The 25,015-nt window shown below is 41.2% G+C and overlaps 1 protein-coding gene across 5 annotated transcripts in view; it reads right to left on the minus strand.

The window, feature by feature from the left end:
- sh3pxd2aa (SH3 and PX domains 2Aa) overlaps positions 1 to 25,015 on the minus strand; it is a 91,079-nt gene that overhangs the window by 9,382 nt on the left and 56,682 nt on the right. For 3 of the 5 annotated variants that reach the window (XM_032561989.1, XM_032561990.1, XM_032561993.1), the window contains 6 exons: positions 21,566 to 21,694; positions 8,580 to 8,693; positions 5,659 to 5,742; positions 1,209 to 1,326; positions 230 to 630; positions 83 to 97 (listed from right to left, as the gene is read on the minus strand). In XM_032561989.1, coding sequence (XP_032417880.1) covers positions 83 to 97; positions 230 to 630; positions 1,209 to 1,326; positions 5,659 to 5,742; positions 8,580 to 8,693; positions 21,566 to 21,694 — 861 coding nt within the window. The remainder of the gene's footprint in view (positions 1 to 82; positions 98 to 229; positions 631 to 1,208; positions 1,327 to 5,658; positions 5,743 to 8,579; positions 8,694 to 21,565; positions 21,695 to 25,015) is intronic. The other 2 variants (XM_032561994.1, XM_032561991.1) reach the window with 1 other exon arrangement.

A 25,015-nucleotide genomic window follows, 5' to 3' on the forward strand; every position in this document is an offset into this window, starting at 1 on the left:
ATACTCCATCATACCAAGCAGGTTAGCGTAGCAAATATAATTTATTTCATAATCATCATCACACACCACCAGTCAGACTTACCTACAGCTTCAAAGCCTACACACACACAAAGACATTTTTTACCTTCTCATACACAAATTACTTCATCATTTTACAGCAGGTGATTCTCTGCTTTTGTCTCTGGTGTAAAAAGTTAAATAAGCTTCAAAGTTCAGAACATATCCTCACCAATTTCCACTCTGTGTGGAGCCACTCGTGCTACAGCTGGAGACCCGGGCTCCCCTCTGACTTTCTCACTCAGGGCAGAACTGGCGGCTATCCCCAGGCAGGGGCTGTTGGTGTCACGGCCGGCGCTCAGCCTCCTGCCCGTCTCGGCGTTGATTTCTGAGTTATAGGGCATGGGCAGGCTGATCTCGCTCTTGGTGATGTGGCGCTCTGGAGTGTTGCTTCCCTCTCCGTCTGTCTGGATGTCCTTCTCGCTGACCGACTTCTTCTGCAGCAGGTTGCTGATCTCCATGATGTTTCCGATGATCTCCACGGGGCCCGTTAGGGTTTTCTTACGAGGCGAGAAGTCGTCTTTTAGTTTCTTCAAGTAGGAGGCCGGTGCCCACCCCTCCTTTCCTAAATATCTTTTGGTGAAACAGACAAAGAAGAATCTTTTACTATCTTGTCTTGATCATTTTCTCTCTGTCTGATCTCTACATGCATCCTTCCCAGATTAAACCAAGCACAATGCTTTTCACAGGTATTAGAACTCCAAAGAGTTGCTATAAAATGTACAAAAATAAAACAATTTAGAACACATCCTATATTTTTTAATTGCTATGTTCTCCTACTACTCTAACTGTATGTTTGCTCAGCTTTTTTCTCATGTTTTTTTGATCATGTTATCTGGGGTTCTGATTAGATGTGGTTCTCCCCTCGAATGGAGCATAAGCTGCAATAATTCTGCCAACCATTCTTCTTCTTCTGCTATTAACCTTTTACTTTTCTTCTGCACAGAAAGTACTCTGTTTTTTGTGCGTATGCTGCATTTTCTCCAAACCCCAGTCGGTTGTGGCAGACAGTCGCTCATACTGAACCCAGTTCTGGTTCTGCTGGAGGTCCCTTTCTGTTCAAGTGGAGTTTTTCCTCTCCACTGTTGCTACATGCATGCTTGGTTTGAGGGATTGTTGTAAGGTCTATGGCACAATTCTGGTTGACTAACCTGATGTACCACCAGCCCTCCAGGTTCTTCTGGATTACCTCCACGGTGACCCCTTTCTCAAAGCTCACTTCATCCGCGCCTTGGCTGGTGTACGGCTGGATCGTCAAATATTTCTCCTCTATTGAAGAAGAAGGGTGAAGAGTCAAAACAAGAGCAAGGAGTTTCTTTTTGGATGAGAAATGGTAAATGGGACCCTTATTAAAAGCTCCTTCCTCTGGGTAAACTGTCATTTCTTGCAGCTAAGGTAAGCTCTTTGGACCTTGGTGAAGCCTTCATCTCTGGAGAGATGGTTATTCCTCTTCAATTTGTGACTTCTCTCACAGAATAAAAGATATTTGAGCTACAATCTGTCTTGACTGGTCCCTATTTGACCATTACTCCTCTCTCACACTCTGCTATCCCTCAAAGACCCTGTAAGGGAAGGAAATCCCTCCATGGGTTCAATTTATAAACTTCTGTTCATATTTGTTTTGGCCGAGGTACTGCATGTTTAGACAACTATTTCTTCTGGTTTCGGATGCTGTGCAGCTGCAAGGATTTTTGCTCTTACGTTTATACTTTTGGACAACTGTCTTCATGAGTGGTGGTTTTTGATATGGGCGACATGGGCAACCCAGGGCGGCTTTTATAGAGGTAAATTATCTGCAATATTCAGGTCATTGTATTCAATTCACTCCATCATGTAACTGACAGATTTGGATGTGATTTGGTCCAGATGCAGACCTGTGGTGACTATGGGAAGGATTGTTTTTTGCAAAATGTTGATCTAGAAGAAGAACCTGAGGGCACCATGAGTCTGATGTGTCAGAGTCATGGTGAGCGTCTAAACTTTTGCATGCCTTTAAGTCTGCTCTGGTGTAAGGGGAAAAGCTCTTTATGACATAGTTTTATTAGGTTAGGTTAATTTATTTATACCCAGAGGTATAAATTGTTTTGTAGCTATAAATCATGTGGTGTGAATTCAGGCAAAGGTGTAGAAATGATCAAATCAACTCAGCAGGAGGAGGAAGGTATGGGTGGGTTTCTGTGCTAGCTTTTTCCAAATTATGCACACACTGTTGTCTATGAGTCATAACTGTGTCCTGCATCCACAGACACATTAGCTTGACTTGAACAAGAAGAAGCCTAGGCTATATTCACAAAAACAACTTGGAAAACAATCGCAGTACATTGTCACATCGCTCACTTCCAACGCCCATCATGGCACCCAAAGTTCGGCTGGGTGAATCTGGCTCTAGTGTACAGCTGTTGGAGTGATTGGTAAGATGAGAAAATGCTTTGCAAATTCAGTCCATGAACTACTGTTGCTAAAGATTGGTCTAAGCATGCCAGATCCTACCAAATCAAATCATTTTTTCACTCCTCTCTGATCCAATTCTATGGATGTCCAAAACAAATCATTCCTCCTTCTAATCCATTCCTGATGTTTATGCTTTTTCCTAAACCTTTAATAAAGGAGCTAATTGTTTTTGCGGACCCTACGCCTCCAATGAAGCAAAGATGAAAAGTCTTATATGCCATAAAAAGGTTCAACCATTCAGTAGGTTCAAATAACTGAAAGTCCAGCAAGATTAGTTTGAGCAGCAGTGAAGCGTTAGCTGAACTGGTACCCAGTTGAGTTTAGGTCTCCAAAAAGGTTTAATGGGCTCATTCTCTGGTGGCGACAGTTAGCCTGGTGACTCATTTCAGAGGCTCTACGGAGGCTGAGGTTGATGTGATTAAAACCAGTCTCCTGATTGGGCTGTGGCCCACTTTAGCACTTTTCCATAAGCTCATTCCTGGGCCAAGCCTCGGAGTTCTGGGAGACACATCTGGTGAGGTAAGAGTCCTGCACAGCAGCCTGAAGAACTGCTGAGGTGAATCAGATTAGAAAGACACAGGGAATGATTAGATGTTGTGCAGATCTAAAATAAGGTTTCATGAGACCTTCAGAAAGTCATGACAACTACTGACTGAAAATTATTGATCATTGCTATTAAGTCTGACAGCAACTTAGCAATCTTCCACACAGAAGTAGACTAAATTTAAGATTTTCTGATATGTATTAATGAATTATACATCTCTTTATAAAATCAGCAGGTTTTGTGGATAATGTTAAAAATAACACCTGATTCTCACATCTGATTTTCTGATTTCCAAGTAAAACACAGAGAGCCTAGTTTAATCTGCTACTTTTAAAGCCATAAGGATTCAAGGGGGAAAGCTTTACTTTGAACTGAGAAGCATTTCATGTGTGATGGAGAAAGATTTGAGATTTCTCTGACTGTGCTGAGCTCTGGCCACCCAATACGCAGCTGCTGGCACGATCCCGGAGCAAGTTGTTGTTGGCCGAGAGATGAGGATGCAAATGAGGTTGTTTACTTTAAGACCAAACTCTGTGGAAGGATGGGGGCCACAGGAGGAGCTGCAGCAACTCTCCAGGCCTTTTTTCTTACTGTTTGCAACCAATGTGTTGCAAACACTTCAAAACTAGATGAGTAAGAAGCGGTCCACATAGAACGGTTTGTTGAAAAGGATAATGTTATTATAACGTCTCAGAAAAAGTCTCTGATCATGCAGACTGCCTAACAACAGGATTTAAATTGTCTAAATATTCCTACATTTTGTCACAATACAAAATTACCATGTTTACAAATAAAAATCTGAAAACTATCTCTATGCATTCATATTCTGCCCTGCTGAGTCAACACTTTGCCGAAGTACCTTTCACTGCAGGTTTGGGGCATGTCTGGCTCCATCGTTGCCAGAACCGGTTCCCCAGGGAGGTCTAAGTCAGTTTTAATGGAGCAAGAGCAAATTTCCCTTGGCCAGTGTGAGCTTTCTATTTTCCTGCTTTTGCTTTTGGTTTGACTTTTTACTCTCTGATGCTGATTACAAACTGTATCTGAGATGGTTGTGACAGAGAAATCAGCTCTAGTTTAGTCAGATTGGATGGGTAGCATCTCTAAACTGTAGTGAGAACGTATAGTCTCACCATAGGTTCTCAATTGGATCTATGTCTGGACTTTGACTGAACCATTCAAATGGTGCATTCATACCAGCCCTGTTTAGTCTGCTTTAACCAAACTCTAGTTCATTTGCCGGTTCTTTTGACGTGCAATTGCATAATCAAACTCTGAGGCGGATCAAAACAGCGAACTCTGATCCACTTAAATACTGCGGTCTCAGCTCGGTTGAAGTGAACTTTGGAACTTTAAGAAAAAACATTTTCTCTGTTGTGTGAAAACAACATTCTCCATGGTCTTCTTCCACATGAGTGTTTGTTCGGCACATTTGCAAAAGACAAAAGGAAAATCTTACAACCGCTAAAATCTGAAGCCACTCCATTTTTATTTACATTTCTTGAAGTATAAAGTTGTGTTCAGTGTTTTCTTCTGAGGTTTTTGTATCATATCCTTCAGTGGTTCTTGGTGCAGCGCCTCCACAGGCAAGGAGGTGAAAATGTTGCACAAAGGGTTTGGTTGGTTTGACAGTGCAGTGTGAAAGCAAACAGATGAAGATATGACAAATGCTGCAGTTTTGGTCCCCAATCAAACGGAGTCTACCAAACTATCAGGTGTGGAAACACACCTGGCTTGTTGTTCTGCCAGAAGGCGAATTCTTAGATTTGGGTGTACACAATCTGGACTCTTAAGAGGTTTTTGTAGATACTTTAAGACTTCAAAGATTTTGAAACTTACTGGGTAAAAATTAAAAAAGTTCACAGATCATGATGTTTAGACTAGAGGAAGTGTGTGACATTTGTTGAAATTGAAAAGTTTCTGAATATTTTACAGTGTCAAAATCAAAACTTCATGACATCACCTGCTTCACTCTGAATAATAATGACAATGTGTATAACCTAAAAATATATAAAACTTTAAATGCCATAATGTGAAAGCTGTCAAAGGTACCAAAACACTGGGCGTGCCGTGGTGGCGTAGGGGATAGCGCGGCCCACATTTGGAGGCCTCAAGTCCTCGACGCGGCCGTCGCAGGTTCGACTCCCGGACCCGGCGACGTTTACTGCATGTCTTACCCCCTCTCCTTCCCCCTTTCCTGTCAGCCTACTTCATGAAAAGGGACTCTAGAGCCCACAAAAAGACCCCCTGGAGGGGTAAAAAAAAAAAAAAAGGTACCAAAACACGAACTCAGTCTGGGAAAGCTAAATATTCAATTAAATTTTTAAACAATGTTTATGCAGTGAAGTAGTTAGGAGATTTACAAAAGGTGCAGCAAATTTCACTGCTTTCTTTAGGAAACACTTTTACACATTTATGCAAATTCAATAAAATTCTTATCTGATTGAGTCATATATTGATGTTTTGCAGGGATGATTCATAAGACCAATATGGATCTCCAGGTGAATATGTAGGAGATATGGAGGACACTGTTGCCTCCATGTGACACAGAAGTCGTTTGATGTTGTTTGATGCAGGTTTTTATGTGAGGATTGTGTCTGTCTGTTCACCTCTGCTCTGCTGGCGGTTAACTATACCACCGAGGGTCCAGCGGCGGTCCAACCTCTTCAGGTGAGCCTTTCTTCTCTTAGTAACTGATGATGAGCAGCAGCAGCAACCAAAAGACAAGAAAATAAAAGGAACAAAGTAAATAATTGGTTAGTGCAAGAAGCTTGGTTTGGCAAAGTGAAGAAAGAATGTTTTGTTAGGAACTGAAAAAATTGATTTAAGCATAAAAGTTAAGGATTACAGGGCGGGAATTTCTTTCTTCATCTAGGAGGAACTTTAACAAACCATTAGTTATTCCGTGGTCTTCAGAAGCCACTTTTATGCATTTTGTATTTCCAGTGGTGGGTGCAGCTAACGCTAGATCACTAATCATAAACATTAATTTCATTAATGGTTAAGTGCTACAACAAGTCAGAGAACATGACAGGAAGCGGAACTGCTGCATAAACAGCCTTCATAACCTTCAATATAAGAGCATGAACACAAATGTTTAAATACTTGAATAGTTCTTAAAAGTCCATAATCAAAACTTCAACAAAGATGACAAAGGTTTACAAAATAGCTAAATAAATTTGCGCTTTATAATTTATCTGGAAAAATGAATTTAGGGGAAGCAAAGTACACTAAATGTTTTCAAAGTTAGCAAAAGCCCTAAAGCGCTAGACAAAAAAAAAGGCTCATTAGCAGACTAGCGGATGTGTTTCCACCATTGTTAATTATTTCGTTTTGAACATTTCACAATGATCATTGGCAATAATGAACATAAGAGAAATGTACTGGACTTGCTTCCAATCTGGCTCCTCTCTGAGGTCAATTTACCAAGAGACGTGACTTGGTAGTGCATCATTGACCTGATGCACTACCAATAAGGTGAGGAAACCCTGGACCTCGCAACCCATGGATGGGGCATATTCAAACCAGTCCAAACTGTTTCTCAGACTTCAAATAAGCCTTTTGTTCCTGAGAGGAGGCTGGATGAACTAAAAGACGAAGCCACATCGGGTGTTTGTCTTCTGCAGCAATGCAGCTTGAAGGGGAAATAAGTAGCAGAGCTAAAATTTGATGCTCCAGACTTACAGATCCATCCACATTTCAACTCAGACACATTGTCACGAGATGTGAATCAACACATCTCATGACAATTAATGAAGTGGTATTTCTAACTAACTGAGCCATGAACTGTTGAACTTTCTCACAATCCATTAGTTCAGAGCCTGTATGATCCATCAGAAGTTATAAAGTGATTAATCTGAGGGCATATGGAGAGCAAACATCAGTGAAAAGAAGAGCAGGCAGAGAAAACTTGTCTTTTATCTGTCTTTGTGCTGTGGAAATCTAATTCCTTCTTTGTCTCTCAGCGTCTCATCTTCTGCCCTCTCTTATCTCCCAAATGTTCCTCTTTCTCAGTATCCCTCTTCTTCTTTTGTCTGTCTCTGGTACTTGTCATCTCCTCTCTCTTCTGGTCCCTCTCTGACTCAGCAGCAATCCTGCTGAGCTCCACCTTGCTCCTGTTGACCTCCTAATTGAAATATCAGCTCAGGCACAGAGAGGAAATGTTATTTCGAGGTAATTTTAGTGGAGCTGTGCCTGTCGGTTTCTCTCCAGTGAGCCGGGCCGTCAGCAGAATTAGGTTACGGACCACATGGAGATAATAAGATGTAAGGGGCAACAGTAATGTGAGGGAGGAAGATCAGAAATGAGAAGTGACGATGTGTGCAAACAGAGGAGCAGTACGAATGGAGGCACTGCCGGGATAAGATGGAGCAGAGCATCGATTCAGCTCAACGTCATTCTAGGCTCTGATTTGATGAGGCTTTGCATCAACTTTCAATTTCCATTATCATCTTTTCTGTCAATCAGATCATTACTGGAACTTGGATCCAAAGTAGAGCTATAAATAAATATAAATTAAAAGCTCAAAAAAGACCAACCAACAACAGACAATTCATAAAAATTCATAAAACGGAAACAGGTTTTTCTGAAGTTACAAACCTTTCTACACAAGAAAAGTGAAAGACCGCTGCATCCTAAATGCACAAAGGAGCATTATAGGAGATCCTTCCTCCCAGTAGCTGTTAGACTCTGACAGCAGCACAACCATTCTCTAAGAAAACACAGCTGAAGATAAACAAGCATCAAGTTTACCTGGCTAAAGCTTCCTCAAAGACAAAGTTTTTTTTGAAAGTGTCCGACTATTCCAAATTTAGATTTTACTCTAGTGAATATTGAGTTGGGATTCAAAGAGAAGAAGAGAAGAGCTAATATAAGTGAGGTTTTGCACAATCTTCTGAAGCATGCAGTGAGAGAGAAAAGGTATTCTAGATAATCCAAAGGCAGCAAAAGTCTTAATAAACTATTGCACCATCCTTCTTTCAAAGCAGGAAATAAACTGTTTAAATACAGTTTAAGATTTCTGAGCAGCAGACATGTTTGCATATTTGTGTGTTTGCATGTTATACATCTCAGTAAAGTTCCCTCTCTCTGAAAGTCCCAACTGGGGGGTATTGTGACACAGTGATGAAAAACTTCATCCCAGCATTCAGACTAAACATTTGTGAGAAAAGGGTCACAGCACAACGAGGTTCCTGCATAGAGCTGTAGGATCCTGGGGGAACAGGAAGGAATTTTCTGTGGTGCCAAAGTACTGCAGCCCACTTTGGCAGCTGTCTGGTACCATTTCACCATAATGCTGTGACTGTGGCCTCAAAGGCTCCAAGTGTGTGACTGGAGGTGTGTTTAAGATTAACTTTTAAAGACTGTTTTCAGGCTGAGATTTATATGAGGAAAACAAACACAGCAAAAACATCACGATTGAGAAATCTCTGCTTCTGCCCTGCAGACATTTCTCCCACAGCGAGTCAGCCACACTGACTTTTATGTGTTTTTGTGTTTTATGACTGTAATAATGTTTCTGTGAACAAACCTTCTCCGGTCCTGGAGGTGGCCAGATCCGAATCGTCTCTGGTTCCATTCTGGGAGTCCAGGTATGTGGCTGGGACCCAGCCCTGCTGCTCCGACGTGCTGACGAACCACCAACCTGAGGTACAAACACACAGACACCAACATCCCATTTTTACAACATCATTTTGATTTACACCAAACAATAATTACTCTTCATTTCTAACGAGCTTTCAGCAATAGAGTGGCTTGGAAAACCGTCCGGAACCCTTGATGTTTTCCCATTCTGTCCTGTTTCAACTTGAAATATCCAATTAATCAACAGATTCTTGCCATTTTGTAAGATTTTTCATTTGTAAACAGTAATTGATCATGTTTACTTTTGACATTCCTGTGCTGCCATGTAAAAAAGATGAACTAGTTAAAGAGGTGTGCATACTTCTTCAAGGCACTGTAGCTCATTACTTCAAGCACAGAAGTTTGCTGGAGGTAAAAACTGCATGAAACATTTTGGTTTTCCAAACTCCAGCCTGACAAAGAGCGTTAGAGAACTCCTGACAGATGGAGGTTTCACCCACTTGGAAACATCTTTTCATTACGAAACCAGATTCTGAAAAACACTGCAGAGAACACGAAGCTGAAGTAACACACAAGTCAGCAGAGATTTAAAAACACTCAGACTGAATACACCCTGCAGTATTCACAAAACATGGTAGCTGAGACTTTTTAATGCCAGTTTTAGAGGCTCTGCGATGATTTTAATCGAGGATAAAATCCTAACCAGGTTGGCAGCTGCCAAACTGACACCCAGTTACACCTCTAATTTTCATCCATCCAGAGTTTTTTATGCTCCATCCTAACATCAGTCATGGTCATGGCCTCCTCTGACCCGTGGAGATCCTGACGCCACACCCAAGGGTGGGGTCATGTCATGATGCTGCCATTTTGCCAAAGTGTTTGGAAACAAACAGTTCTCTCTGATGTCATTGAGCTGATGCACCAGCAACAATGGCGAAGTGAAGCTGTGGCACAATCTGCTGCCGAACAGTAAAATAAACTCCATTAGATGAGCAGCTGATCAAACATTCGACATAAAGCAGAAAGATTGCAAAAAAGTCACAAACTAACAGAAATTCATAGTTTTAGATGTTGAATTAGTTGCGTAGTCCATCCAACAAGTAAATATTTAGTTTATAACATCAGCTGTCACAACTTGTTATGCATAATTCCAGCAGGAACATGAAATAATTCAGCTGTTCGAGGCGCTCAGTGATTAGTTTCTGTCCTGTTTCATAATAAAATAAGATTGTAATATGATATATACCTAATGTAATTAGTTATATACTATTTTTTGTAATCTAAAGTATTAATTTGATTTAAAGTTGAATATGCAAAACATATGCAAACGATTTACAATTTGCACAATTAAATCTATATTTTAACCAGTTCCATTTCTTAATTCCCTGATATCATTAAAAAGCAAAAGAACCAAAAAAGATCTTCATTTAGATCAGTTAGTCAGTCAGCTGGATTGCATCATTGAAACAGAAACATGTTCACATGAAGGGCTGTCATCAGATCCTCTGGGTGGAGCTGGAAGCCGCAGCCATCAGTCCTGCAGGACGACATGCGGCTCCATTAGTTTGGTTCTGCAGCGTCTGGCTGCAGAACCACGTGTGATGCATTCTCCCAATTTCTGCCATGCAGTCTGACATGATGGCTGATTCTGTCTGAGGAGGGACCTGAATTATATGCACTTCTGTCTGTGCAGAGATTACAGCAACATGAGGAAATATCCTGGAGCTCCACTGAATCCACGGCTTTTGGTAACTTCTCAGGGTGAGCCGGATGTTTACTGCATGGATCCTGGATTTCTCTCACGATGGTTTTATCTGACAACCATCTGCTCTGACTTTCTCTGAGAAACTGTGAATGAATGTGAATGAGTGGTAAAACACAAGTCTGAGGAATACATTTATCGTTTTATCATTACATAGCACTCTTATAGTATTTGGATAAAAGCTTAAAAGATTTTAATGTCAATTCTGTAAAATCTGAAAGCACCCATTTGGGTTTGTTTTTTTTCGGATGCTGTGTGTTAGCACAGCAAAAGTGACAACATAAAAGCTATGGATGTCAAACAGAGAATCCAACAGTTGGGTCACAGGATGTATTTACAAGCCTTTGGCTGAGAGTGAATCAGCAACTGTTTTATTATCACCCACTAAAAAGCAATCGACAGGGTTTATGAAAGATTTGGAAAGTATGACTTTATCACTGACTGCATGATAGGGAATGAAAACTAATGCTGACTAAAAGAAGAAGTTTTTGTTTCATAAATATCAGTTTTCAGTTTGTAATTTGGTGTTTGGGTGAAACGTTATGGGATCCGTCAGTCAGAAAAGTCCGATCATGAGCTGAGTTTTTGAAACCCAAAGCAGATGTCCTCTAGATCCCACATTAATCGGGTTTCTAGGACGTCCTCCTTCAACCTGCGCAACATTGTCAAAATTAGAAATGTCTTGTTTTGGAACAATGCAGGACAAATAGTCCATGTGTTTGTTATTCAAGGATGAACTAACTTTACGATCAGATTGCTCTTCAAAGTTGTTTTCTGATCTTAAAATGCGTCAGTAAAGGGTTGTGATGAAAGTTAAAAGGGCTGTAAAGTGTTTTATGTTCACTTTGTTGTGAATTGTGTCATGTAAATGAACTGAAATTGAGTTAAAGCAGATTCTATCAACCATAGAGGAACACTTAATAAAAGTTTGACCTGGGAAAAAGTATTTGTGGAAAAGTTTGATCCTTAAACCACCCAGACTGTGACAGCTGACCTTCACTCACGCCTAAAATCCCACTGAAATCCCGTCGTTCCTGGATTTCCTGCCGATAGCTTGTGCCTCACAGCGAACAGAGCTTAATTCAACCCGAGGGCCTTCAGATGAACCGAGCTGCTGCACGGTAGCTGCAGATTCCCATCCAGCTTCCCACAGCCGCCACAGCTTTACCGGTCTGCAGAGACGCTCCAGACTCTTCTGGTTTCAGGATCAATTTACAGGAAATTCCTCTGATGCTTTGACAGTTAGATGATCCTCATTAGGTGTTACAACAAACTCCCTGGGTTGGGGATTACCACTGAGTGAACTCCCTTAAAAGACATCTTATTTAAGCCCAACTAACTAGCTATGATACCTGCAATTACCATGACAATGAGAGCAGAAGAAAAAAGACACATGAGAGACACTATGTGTGTCTGACTTTGGTCAGAATATTAAGGTTTTACGGTCACTTTATGACATCTTAATCAACATGTTGTTCATTTACAGCAACTTTTTACATTTTAAATTCTACAGATCTGAAGATGAGGTCTTTGACACCTTTATTTCAGTTTTCTTGCTGCTTCATTAGGAATAATAGTTCTGTTGATGACCCAGTTTGGGCCTCCAGTTGTTGGTCAGGTGTCCTCTGTTAGAGTTCATAGTTGAAAAACTTGCAAGAGCTGCAAACAAGCCCAGATCATCACCCTCCACCACTGTGTTTAACAATTCATATGAGTTTCTTGTGTTAATATGTTGAGCAATGTTTTCTACACACTCAGTGCCAAACCAAAGCATCAGTGAATTAATTAGCTGCTTGAGGCTCCCAGACATTCAGGGCCTCCAGATGTAACTGAGTTTTAACACAAACCACTGATGAAGAATTTTAATATCTGTTTATTGAGAATGAGATATTATTGAATTTGATTTCACAGCTTCATGATAGATAAATTAAACAATTTTAGATTTTTTAAACTTTTGAATGTAAAAGAACTAATAAGTTTACTTTGTAAAAGTGCAAATAATAATCTTCATAGTTTGACTGTTGTGTTACCATAGTTACAAACTGAATGTTACAAATGCAATATTTCCTTTGACTTTGTGTTTCAAATCCATGTAATTAATCAAAATCAATGTGTTATCTGCATCTCCATTTTAATGATTTAATAACATATTTAAAAAAATGTCTAACAAATAAATTACTAAAACATTTAATGAAACATTTATTAATGTTGTGGTACAGTTAAGTAATAATTTTAATATGTTTTTATTTATTTAATTTGATTTCATAATCAGGCTCTTACTGGTTCCATCCGTGAAAGTGTTTTTTCCAAATCACTCCAGGCAATAAAAGCTCTGCCTGGCAGAGAAAACTGCTTGGTTCATATGAAACAAATTAGGGCTTTTACAGTCTGATTCAATGCAGCTTCAGAAAAATGTGAAGAATCGAAGCCACCTGTGTGAGAGATATGCAGGTTCTGCAGAAACAAAAGCACGTTCTCCTCTGCGTCAGAAGCAGAATGATCTATTCCTCCCACTGACGGAGAACTGAAGCCACTGAACGACATCAACCCTGGCAAGTCTGAGCATCACAGCTGCTTCATCTCAACTGACCAACGCAGGCTGCTGCAGAGATAAATACACTGATAAGTCACGTCAAACTGTTGCACAGATAAAACCGCAACAAGCTGCTCGGCGACAGCAAAACTGCAGATTCTTTAAACAAAGTTAATGTCATAGATATTGTACTCGTGTTCCTTAAAAACTAAAAATAGAAACTGTATGCAAATGAACCTGGCTGCTAACAAATAGCAATAAACAAAGAGAAGCAGCCAGACAGCCTCTGTATTACGCACACACACACACACACATACACACACCCACACACACACACGCAGGCAGGACCCAGGCCGCCCGTAAATCCAGCTCTGGAGAAAGTGGATTCGATAAAGGCAGATAAATGAGGACCAGAAGCGCCGCCACCGATTGCTCAAAGGCAGAATGGTTGGCAGATGTATGTTGGGAGAACAACACAAGCATGCAGCTGTGAGAAGAAAGACAGAAACGCGGCCACTGATTGGCAGCGTGGCGGACTGGTGGGCTATCAGACCGGTGGATCGGTGGACTGGTGGACCAATAGACCATCAGACCGACGGACCGGTTGGCCCGGGTCTGGGAGAAGTGGACTAATCCTCATGTGTGAGCGCCTTGTTGACAGATTACAGTTTTCACAGAAAATCTGTCCCGTAGGAGGAGATCTGGACCAAAGATTGGCAGCCAGATGGAGGAAAATTACTCAGAGGCAATTAAAGCAAAGCAAAACTTGGCTCAGCATATGCAGAGACCCACACATGCAGCGGGGCTGAGTTTGGGCTTTTTGTCTCAGAAACTGTTGAGGGGTAAAAATGCAAAAATAATGATTGTTTCTTATCTACCTGACTGTCCTTAAGCTACACAATATATGAAGTCACAAACATCACTATGCTAATCTGCACAAAACTATGATTGCAAAGGACATCTGACATGCAATATTAGCAGGATCATAATTTATACGGAATACAACCACATAATGCTGCACGACTTCATTTATACCATGAAGATTAATCTTTGGTATATTCTCTTTAAATTATTCACATAAACCAAAATATTGAACAAAATATTGAGATGGGCAGCAAGGAAGTCTGACCTAACTTTTGTAATAAACAAAGCTAGTACCAAAGTGGACTCTTATTGTGAAAATCTGTGAGTTTTGCTTTGGAAGTTCAATTTTAATCACCTTCCTGTTTGCCTTTTCTTATTCTTTAGAAATAATTCTGAAGGAAACAATTAATACAAGAAACAAGAATCAGTTAAATAATTTAAGAATCAGAAATTTAAGAAAGCAATGAGACATTCGTTGCTATGGGAATTCTGAAAATTAACGAACCAGCCCTGACTCAGCATTTTCTTAAGAGGGTGACTGAATAATAAAGTCACTTATTTTGTAAATCTTTTTCTTATTGTTGTTTTCCTGTTTTTATTTTATTTTATATATTTTTTTTTTACCTTAGTTTGAATCTGCTTTCATTTAAATTTAATTTGTTGCCGGTACACCTGAATTTCCCCACTATGGGGAAGTAATAAATATTTCAATTCCTTTTATTAAATCCTAAAAACAAACAGACAGAAACTACCACAGAAATGAGAGAATAAAAAATGTTCTGCTTTTGTCTCGTCCTCAGAAGGTTTCTGTAAAAGTCTTGGATCATCCAGATGTTTTTTGGTCAATGTAAAACGGTCTTTGCATTCTCTTTTTGTCAACAGCAGTTCTGGCAACAAAACTTTCTCATGGAGGCCATTTTTGGCCTTCGCTGAGTCATTTTTGCTCAGTGTTGAGTCATGAACCTTGGCCTACAGATTCAGACATCGTCTGAGACTGAACATTAATTTTGGTATGAAAGCTGCACCAGTTCTCCATGTTTTTATCATGTCTTACTTACTGTAGTTTGGACTATGAGCTCAGCAGACAGAGGTCCACCAGGTGTTTGCTAACTGCTGCTGCTGCTGCTAGTCTAGAGGGAACACCTTTGTGAAAGCAGGCAGCGCTTTGTGAGAGGAAGCGTTTAGGCACCCCTGAATGGTTGCTAGGGGAGATTTCTCAAACATGCATGAAAGAATTCAGGCAACACATGAGGTTTGTTTCTGATGAAGGAGAAACATTATAACATGATATAAAGCTAAAAAAAGCCAATTTTACATAATACCCTCTTTAAAATTACCCTGATCTGAAACATGGAAGTCTTACAAAGGAAGGTTGTAACAGGGGAATACTTTTCCACAGAACTGAAAGTTCAACATGCCAATCTATCTGGAGGTGCTGTGAAAAAAGCGAGCCTTTCGGGCCGACACCTGGTGGGCCCAGCAGCCGCCGCCGCAGCTGTAAAAATGAACAAGACAAAGAAAAGGTGTTCAGGTAATGAACGTCACGCTGCAGAGCCGCCGGGCGGAGGGCTGTTTAAACAGGCTGAGGAGATCACACCTTGTTATGGTTGGTGGGGTCCTCTCTCGTCGACGGGCTGAGAAATCCCAAAGCTTCCTCAGGAATCCCACAGAAAAGCTTTGCGGCTTCAGCCGGAGCTGTAATTCGTGCCGTTCAGCAGAACCAGAACACCAGCGCTTGTTTCCTGTTAGGTCTTTTCTTTTCTTCAGTTTAGTTTCAAGATGCTAAACTGGAAGCATTTTTTCACTTCAACTGGATAGTAAGGGTAGGCATGCTCTTTTCCTTAACTATTTAGTTTGTCTGACATGAACGGTTCTGAGGAATTTATAAGGCGCTCAACAACTAATGAGCAAAATACACAAGAAGTTATGAAGCAACACCTACTGTCACCCACATACAGCACAGATATTCAGGAACGAGGCAGCAGGGGGAATGTAATTGGCATTTCTCGCTGTACAAAACTCTAATTGGACGTTTCTCTCCACACTGTGTCTCGGCAGGCGATAATTGCCAGCTTCCAGTCACAGAGGCAAAGCGGAGGTCACGGTGAACGTGGTGCTGCAGTAACTGAGCGGAGAGGGCTTAACGCCGCCCGCCAGGCCCGGTTCTCATGGGAGAGGGTCGGCGGAGGCAGGTTCTGTCCACTGGGTGAGGACAGAAAAACCAACACAGGTGAACTGGAGAGCAGGAGAGGGAAGGAGATTAAAGCAGTGGTAAAGGGGGGGAGGCAGCAGATGGTTGGCTGGAGCTTCAAAGCTGTAGTTTTCCATCCTGATTCCCAATCCAAAAACTACTCAGTACGGTCTCCTTTCAGTCCTCCAGTATTTTCCAGTTAGACTGGCCACCATGTTCGAAGGGATGGGGCCATTTGTAAGGTGACTGTCACTGTGTTTACTTCCTCTTGGCTTCTAATAAGGACCAGATCCCCTGGAGAGCAGCGAGCGCTGGAACGTCATGTAACGTTCCAGCGCAGCACATTAAACTGCCTGCTCATCTTTTCTCTTTACAGAGCGAGCTGGAGGGAAAAGAGCCACAGAATAAACTGAAGATAAAGGCAAACACTGCTGCTCACAACCCAGCTGTGAAATTAGCCACAGTGTTATTTTATTATTGTGCAGAAAGGCTTCTCACACCTAAACTGACTTTGATTTTTATATTTCCAGATCAGAACCAGTCAACATTTATCCCACAAGAGTGCAACTGATGACTAGTAAAAATATAAAATCTATTTTAGATTTGCAGCATATTTCCACCTTTAGATTTATAAACTTGTATGAGTGTTGTTAATAGTTTGGAGAAACCCAGTCCTGCCATCTGTCCTAAAACACGTCTTCTGCTTCAATATAAGCATGATGAGTTGGTTGAAATATTTCTCTAAACTGTCCACATTCCTGGAGAAATTAGGCCACCTTTGTTCTCAATGAAAGCAGAAAATCTCTCGACCGCTCCAGGAAGTGAAAGTTTCAACAATTTCAAAGTTTGTCTTGAGGATGAAATGGGACGTGTGAGCGGCAGCAAACCGTTTTCTGTTGCTTCCTAGGAAGTCAGAGGCTGTTTGCTGGTTCAGAGCCAAGCTGGGACTCCCTGTTGAAAGTGTTGTTTTCCTGTTTGAAGCTTACGTTACCTGATTTAAGTCTTTATAAAACACACAACGTCTGTCACTGAGCTGCCCTAACAAGTGAAAGCTGATAGCTGGAGGTGGAAGGTTCAATAACCAGAGACGGCTGAACGTCACGCTAAAAGGCTGAATTTAGGCTCCGTGTGGAGAGGCTGTGTGGGAGTTTCTGCTGCTGTGGGGCTCCTTCATGGCTTTATTTAAACACGTTTTCATCAGTTTTGAGGCCCAGTCGCCAAATGTAGGGGTTTTAGTTTGGGTTTCTGTTCTTTCCAGGAAAACACTCCTTGGAGTTATTTACTGTTTTGAACATAGATACCATGTTTTCCCTTCTTTTCTTTACCTGGTTTTGCTGCTCGTGAAGTACTGCCTCTGCTCTAGGGTATAAATAAAATGGTCTTATTGCTGGTAAATAAAACTACTGAAGCAAACACTTTGTCTTTGGAAAATGCCAGGACCTGGTTCCATGTGCATTTCGATCCAGGAAGTCTCTTTGTGTTGGACCACAGGACCCATCTGAAGTCCTAAAGTGATCAGAACAAAGCAGCTTCTCTGTTTTTCATTAGCTTGGAGAACACACAGCACCAGTTTCTAAACGGAACCATTATTTTCCAAACCTAATGACAGGCTATCATCTTGATGTCCACCAAATAAAATCTTGCAAACCTCTGAACAAATTACAAATTACATTTGACAATGAGCCTTAGTGTGACTCACAGCTGACACATTTGGCCTGATTTAGATGGACCGGAGTTTGTTTTCCCTTTTGGTCTGATTACCTCCACAGCATGTCAGAAAGTTCTGCAAAGGTTCTGCTGATGACCCATCATTTGATTAAGATGTGTTGAACCAGGGAAAGAACTGAAACATGCAGGACAGCTGTCCTTGTGTCCACTGTCCAAAGTCATTGTAGTTTCCTATGCCACTTAAATGAAAAGCAGAAATGCAGTAACGTGGTAGGGACATTACACCTCAGCTCATGGTCACAACCAGCATCACTCTTTCAAAGTTGTTGTCACATTATATACCACCTTAATGGCCAGTCCTGTCAACAAAAAGTCCAACCATCCAGGACTGCTGCCATCATGGAAAACACAACTACACTCACTCCAGATATTTAGTTCAAGGTCTAAATCCTCGCTGAACGTTCACTCTCTTTTGCTCATGATAAGGAGCTCAGTGTGCTCCTAATATACCCTTGAGGAAGTTTCCTAGACCTTGCAAAGATCATCCAGACTTTGGTGGATTTTTCTTCATTTTCTTCCAGAGTGGAGGCAGCCTAACCTGAAACTTTAGCACATAAAAGTCTTTATGGACAATTTCAGGTTGGAGGAGGATGTTACGAGGTAGCACATAACACAAAGATTAGGTAAAGGCCGTCTCGTTCACAGTTTCTAACAAACCATAAAATCTATATTCATGGCTTTCTCATGAACATACTTGAGGATCTGCCACACTGAGGCCAAGGCTCCACAAAGCTGGTGAAAATAAGTGCTCCCAGTCTCACCAGATCCCCTGGGCTGTGGGAAAGATGTGGTGGGGAAACGATGCCAAACCGTTTGGCTCCAACTCTGCCTGCAACAGCACTTTACCAGCTCTGACAATCACAGCCATGTTACTGAGAGATGTCTGTCTTCCATGCAGGCCATTTATATCTGCCGTCCACAGAAACAGAAATACTGTGATTTTCCATAAACAGAAGATTGGTTTTATCTGGAAACCCAGCAGAAGGTTGAACTGTGTGTGAGGTACAACTCCACATAAAAACTGTCAGATCTGTTTAGAAATGTGACAAAGTGTATGTGTAACTTTGAAGCAATAAGCTTCAAGATATTCCAGAGAAATTGCTCCTCTGGCTGGACAGCGAGTTAAACTTTAGCATTAAGTCACTTCTGGATAATCCATTTGTTTTGGATAATGAAGTTGGACAAGACGTGGTATTTTCCCTGAATAAACTTTGTGCTCTATCACATGGCCTGAGTAGTGGGTTGGTTTCTTACATGAAACCAACCTGCTGCAGAATGACATAAACAAACAGAACTGTAAACTCACAAATCATTGCGGTTAACAACACTGACAGGGAGAACGCCTTTTTCTCCAAGATTGAGTCAAGTTTGCAGTGACTGAAATGAGCATTTTCCCATCAGATGCATCCAATATAGCCTGACTAGAATAATTCATTATTTGTCTACTTTAACCCAAAATATAAAACCTAACATTTAACAAACATTATTAAGCTGCAGTGAATTATTTTGGAAAGCAATGGGGTATAAAACTGACCCAACTGAAAATATAAATATGTACTTTACTTCATAATAAAAATGGAATTCTAGATTTAAACCATTTCAATGTTAGCAACTAAAACAAACAACTTTAGATGTTAAAAACTTTCATAATGAAGTCCGGATGAACCAAACTGCCCACTGATTATCATCTCTGGAATGTCACTGCCTTCCTTTAATCATATTTAACTGGTCACATATGCAGATAGATTTTCTCCAGTTGTCTGTCCGGACACTAAGAGGTGGAAACCTTTGGAAAAAAACAGGAGTTATCTGGAAAACATCCCCTAAAGACTGGTTCCAGCAAACATCAGCCTTCTCCATTCATTCATAATGACCTTTAGTGCCTTTTATGTCTCCCTTTGCAAGCTGGAACTGAGCTACTCTTTACTTTTTCACTTTATTTTCTCAACAGGAGCTTAATCCTAATTGGCAGAACCAATAATGTCTCATACAGGCACAAAAACACCAACAATCCTTTTAGTTAACCTGCTTATATATTAGATCAAGTCTGCATGAGAGAACAATAACCGGAATAAATAATAGCATATGGAAGCAATGCAACATCTGCTTTCAAGATGTGTTGAGGAAAAAATAGATCCGACCTGCAGAATGTCCTGGAGAGGATTAAAAGGCAGAATGGTATTCCTGACTCGTTGTGGCAAGGATGTTAAGAGAAAATAAAATGTAATTAAGAGGCAGAGTGTCAAGATGTCAGAAAGTCAGCCTGCACAGTCCCACAGGCTGCAGCAAAGTCCTGCATGCAGGAAGGTGGTCGTGGGATATTTGACAAGATTTCAGAAGTGTTTGTCTTGGCACAGCCTCCTAGTGATGTCATCATCATCATGCCGTTGCTCCACTTCTTTGGCCCAGAAGATGACGACAACACACACACAAATTCAGTTTTTGGAAAAGACTTCCAGGCAAGTTCAGGAGTTGCTCTGGTTGCTCTAAGAGCTCCGATAAACGTGGAAAGCTTTCAGACGGGACTGGTGAACAGATGCGGTCAGGTCTGGAAATGAGGAAGTGGAATCACAGAGGAAAATTCCTCATGATGCACCTCATACTCCTGAAGTGCTTTACAGTTAACATTTGATGCTTCAAACAGTCATAAACATGTTTATCCTGAGGTCACACTGCAGCAGACCATTTCCTGCAAAACATCTTAAAGTTGATAGATAAACGTTTCTGTAATACTCACTTCAAATAGTTTGTCACCCAGAGAACTACATGGCAGAACAAGAACAAGTTTCAACATCCATGTGCCTCTGGTGACATCATAACAAGCAAGAGTCATTTCAGGGACATCCTTAAGGATCTGATCAAAAATCCTTCATTAAAAGTGTCTAATGGACACTTAGCCCCCAGACTGCCTTTGGACACCCCTGTCTAATGATTTTGTGATCGGAGATGCATTGAAAAATCACCTGCTGTTCAGAATCAGAAAATTTTCAGTACATTTGGACCAGTTTGAGTCAGAAGTCTCAGAAATGGGATGTTTTAGTGGTCAGTTAATGCATTATACCAAAACCTGTCCCGCTAGCGTTTACATAAAGCACAAAGCTGCAGAGAGGAAGCTGTTATTAAAGGAAAAAACCAAAAGCTAGCTGTAATCAGCAACAGTGCAAACAAAATTATAGGAAGTTCAAAACTGGCAACAAGGAATTTAAAAGAATGCTGTGGATAAAGGTGAACTTACTCGTCCTATGAGGACGTTTCATCAAGCTAACGAAAAGGCGAACTGACCCGGAGCTGATTTTAACAGGAAACAGGAAGGCTGATCCTTCTACAGTAAACTTACTTTATTTCAGCTTTCATAAAGCAAACTGGATCTGGTTAATGTTGGCAGTTTTTTGGTAACGTGACAGGAGATGTAGATGTAAGTAAAGCAAATAAACTACAGTTCACATTAAGCATTGATGATAGTCGGGCCAGTTGCTAATATGACATGCACTTCTCGTTTACTTTAAAAGCCTTCCACCTTTCACACGTCTTTCCTCCACACTTATAGACCTGAGCCAAACAGCCCCCCCTGGTGGAGCCGAGCCCCCGCAGCCAGAGGTTGAGAGAGAGAGAAGCAGAAGAGAGTCTGAGTATGAGGTTCCTCCAAACAAAGCAGAGAGGAAAAGCAGAGGCTGGGAAGGTGCTGAGTGTGCATAAATTCATATGAGTGTTTATGCTTCTATGTTTAACAGGAAGAAACATTAAATCTCAAACAGCGTTCATCTTTAAAACAATTTCCTAACCATGAAAACAGTTGATGGGCAAAGTTCTGATGGTTGTAGCATTCAGATTTAAAGAAAACACAGATGGACTCACCACTTTCACTCTTCTCGATCACATCCACCGTCTCGCCAGCCTTGAGGTTGATCTCAGAGTTCTCCTGCCTCTCGTAGTTGGCCACGGCCACGTACTGCTCCAGCACCATGGGCTCTGAGCTGTCAATCCCTGAGGGGAAGAAACAGGCTGTCAGCCACCTGCCGGCCGTGGCGCCCCGCGAATGCCTGCTGCACCCTAAACCCCCACCGCCGCCCCTGGAGGGCACCAGGTGTGCAGCCATCAGCCGACCCCAACTCCCCGCCGCTGCGCCGCCCGGTCCAATCGGAAAACAACCTCCTAAATCGGCTGCATCGTCCCAAATGTCTGGCCATACAGCTGTTCCAGAGACAACAACTGAGCAGCATCGGAAGGAGTCAGACCCAAAACAGGGACAGAAAGAAAAATGTTTGCAGGATCTTCATCTTCCACCTACAGAAGATCCATAAGTGAACCAAATCGGCAAATCCAAAAGGAAAAGGAGCATAAACAGAGCGGGAGAAGAGTGGGGAGCGAATGAGTGGAAGAACGGTGAAGTTTCCCTGTGGAAAATCAACAGTGGTTGAGAGGAAAAGCCTCCCCTCCACCGCCTCTGGGAGCCAGCCGTTGGACAGGCAGTCTGAGGGGGACGGGGGGAGGTGAACACACCAATCATAGCAGTCAGCACTGCTGGCCTTAAATAGAAACATATGAGTGTCAAGGAAAAGGCAGAGAGACCCGGGGAAAAGGAGGCTGGGTCCATGTTTGTGTAAAACCAAAAGCTAGAGTGTTTAGATGGAGCTTGGACACTTTGTTTTCCTACTTTCCTTCTCTCTCATGCCGCAGCTTTTAAGAGTTGTTTTCTACTGTTATTTTACTCGTTCAAACTCAAACTGCTGAAGTTGTCCATTAAGCTTTAAGGCTATAATGTATAAGGGATGGGAAATATTAATTTAAAATGAATATTTGAAACACAATACCGGCTATTGCCCGTCACCCTTATGGTGTTTGTCTCCAACCGTAAACTCAAATTTGAAGCAACTATGTAGAATGTGAAAACCTCGGCTCATGCCACGCCTACTCTTTCTGCTGCATCAACTTATGTTTTCTTCCACCTGTCCCATGTAAGCTCCACCAGCCAGGAGTTCCTTGCCAGATTCTTAACGCCAAACATTTCGTCCTTGTCCTCACTGCGGTGACCTCGTTTATGAGCCTTGGGTTCCCCCTTTTCTTTTTGCCCTACACCAGGGGTCTCCAACTCCAGTCCTCAAGAGCAACTTTAGATGCATCCCTGCTCCAACACACCTGAATCAAATGCTCCAATTATCTCTTGCTAAATGTTTGATTCATGATTTGATTCACTGCCTCTTAAATATTGGAGTTAAAGACCCTTGAATTGACCTTGGTTCTGCACTCTGACCTCTCATTTCTTTTGTGTATGAAACTTTCCCATCTCCTATCTAAACCCAGGTAACCCTGGATTCATCATTATTGGATTTTCTGACTGCCATGTTTTGAATCTGATCAATCTGGGACTCCGATTCTCAGCAGAGTCTTGTGACGTCACCTGCCTTCCCCGCCGCTTCCTGATTTTCCTCCTGAGAGTTTTCAGCACTTCAGTGTGCGGGAAGGCACAAGAGGAGTTTTTCAGTTGCTAAATTGATCTCAGTCATTTGGATCTGCACACTAACAAGCCCTTGGCGGAGCTCCTCTCGGATTAAGGATCACTCATCAATCTCGAGTTCCTTCTCGTTTGAGTCTGTGTATTGTCAGTGGAGATTTCCATACTCTCACCAGCTGCACATTTCTAATAAATCCCTGTATAGAACTCTGTGTTCATTTGGATTTGCAGATCACTTGTCTGGTTCGTTACAGTCATATTTCATTCATTAACTCTGTTATCAGTTGATGGCATTCCAGACTATGCTACACATGACTTAGGAGTCAGGAAAGGTTTTCAAACTTGGTGAACCAAAACCAAAGAAGAAGACTGATGAAGGACACTGCTGTAAATATTTTATACAACTCCCTTTTTACCAGCAGGACAGCACTTTGACATCTTCTACCACATGTCATAGAGTTTAAGCATAAACAGAGGGAGGAAAGTAACGTGACCATTCTTCTGTGCTTCAGCTGTTCTGGGTTTCGTTTTATCCTCCCTGCTGCTCTGCTCAGGGTTTCTGTCAGATTCAAGTCTTGAAATCTTTCTGTTTCTGTGTTAAGATATGTTTTGGATCATTATCCTGCTGAAATACCCAAATGATGACTTCATTTCAGTTTAGTGCCCTCCAACAAGGTTTTCAGGATCTTTGGGGGAAAAAAACCAAGCCCACAGCATCACAGAACCTCCACTGTTCTTAACAGTGGGTAAGAGGGGCTTTTCCACATACCTATCTTTTTATTCCTGCCAGACGTACTTAGAGTGTAAGTCGAGAAAAACCCGAATCTCATCAAAGCACACGGTTCCAGTCGAGATCCAGGACAGAAACAGCTTTTCCCTTTGCTCCTGACATGCCCACCAAACAGGCAGCTGGCTTGAATAGATTTAAGGAGAATCTGTGACTCCAAGACGCCACGCTTTGCTGCAGAGAGCTTCTTTTACAATCCAGCTCATCCACCTAATGGCAGGAAATGGACCTGTGTCATGTCACATTCATACCCCAGGGAAACGGAAACTCATAAATTACTAATCCGATGTTCCTGGGCACAGAATTTAAAAATGCAAAGTATACAAAATGCTTCATTCATATTTATTTAAATTAATTTTTAATGCTGTTAGCAATTTTAGCATTGGTGATTTCATTACAGATTAAAAATAAATATTTTTGTTAATTTAACTTTTTACTACCGCAGAACTTTTCTTAATTTGAAGGTTGAATTTTTCTAAAATCTTTCAGAGGAAATTTATGCAACTTTTATAAATGATTACTTTATTTAAAGTTTTCTGTTTTGTTTTGTCGTTTACAGTTTTATTACCAGATAGTTAAATGCATAGCTGACACTATATTCTCAGTTTTTTCTAAAATATTTTTTGTTTCAGTTTATTCAAACAAATTTGGCCAGTCAGCTGGAAATGACTTTCAGGGAGTTCCAAGGAATTTTTAGCATTTGTTTTTTGTCCGGAAATGATTTCTTTCTTTTTGAAAGTGTTCAGAAAATAATACAGAGAAATAAACAATAATTCTTTATTGTTCAGTGTTTGAATAAAAGACCAGATTATTGGAGCAAAGTTGTGCATTAAGTGTCCCTGGGAAAGCGGATGAATCACATAAAAGCCCCATGCACAGCGCTTTAAAATATAATTAAACATCTCTAAATGTCAAGTGAGCTGGCAGGGAATAAGAACAGCCCATAACTTTACTTCCCCACTGGGTGAAGCTGGGAGTTTCTATGTTTTCTTTAAGAATTTTAACATAAATGATGAAGTAAAGATCAGGCAGCGAAGCTGGTGGAAATTAAGTTAAAGCCTGAGGA

Source organism: Xiphophorus hellerii, chromosome 5 (genome assembly GCF_003331165.1).
Source record: "Xiphophorus hellerii strain 12219 chromosome 5, Xiphophorus_hellerii-4.1, whole genome shotgun sequence".
In the NCBI taxonomy this organism is placed as follows: Eukaryota; Metazoa; Chordata; class Actinopteri; order Cyprinodontiformes; family Poeciliidae; genus Xiphophorus; species Xiphophorus hellerii.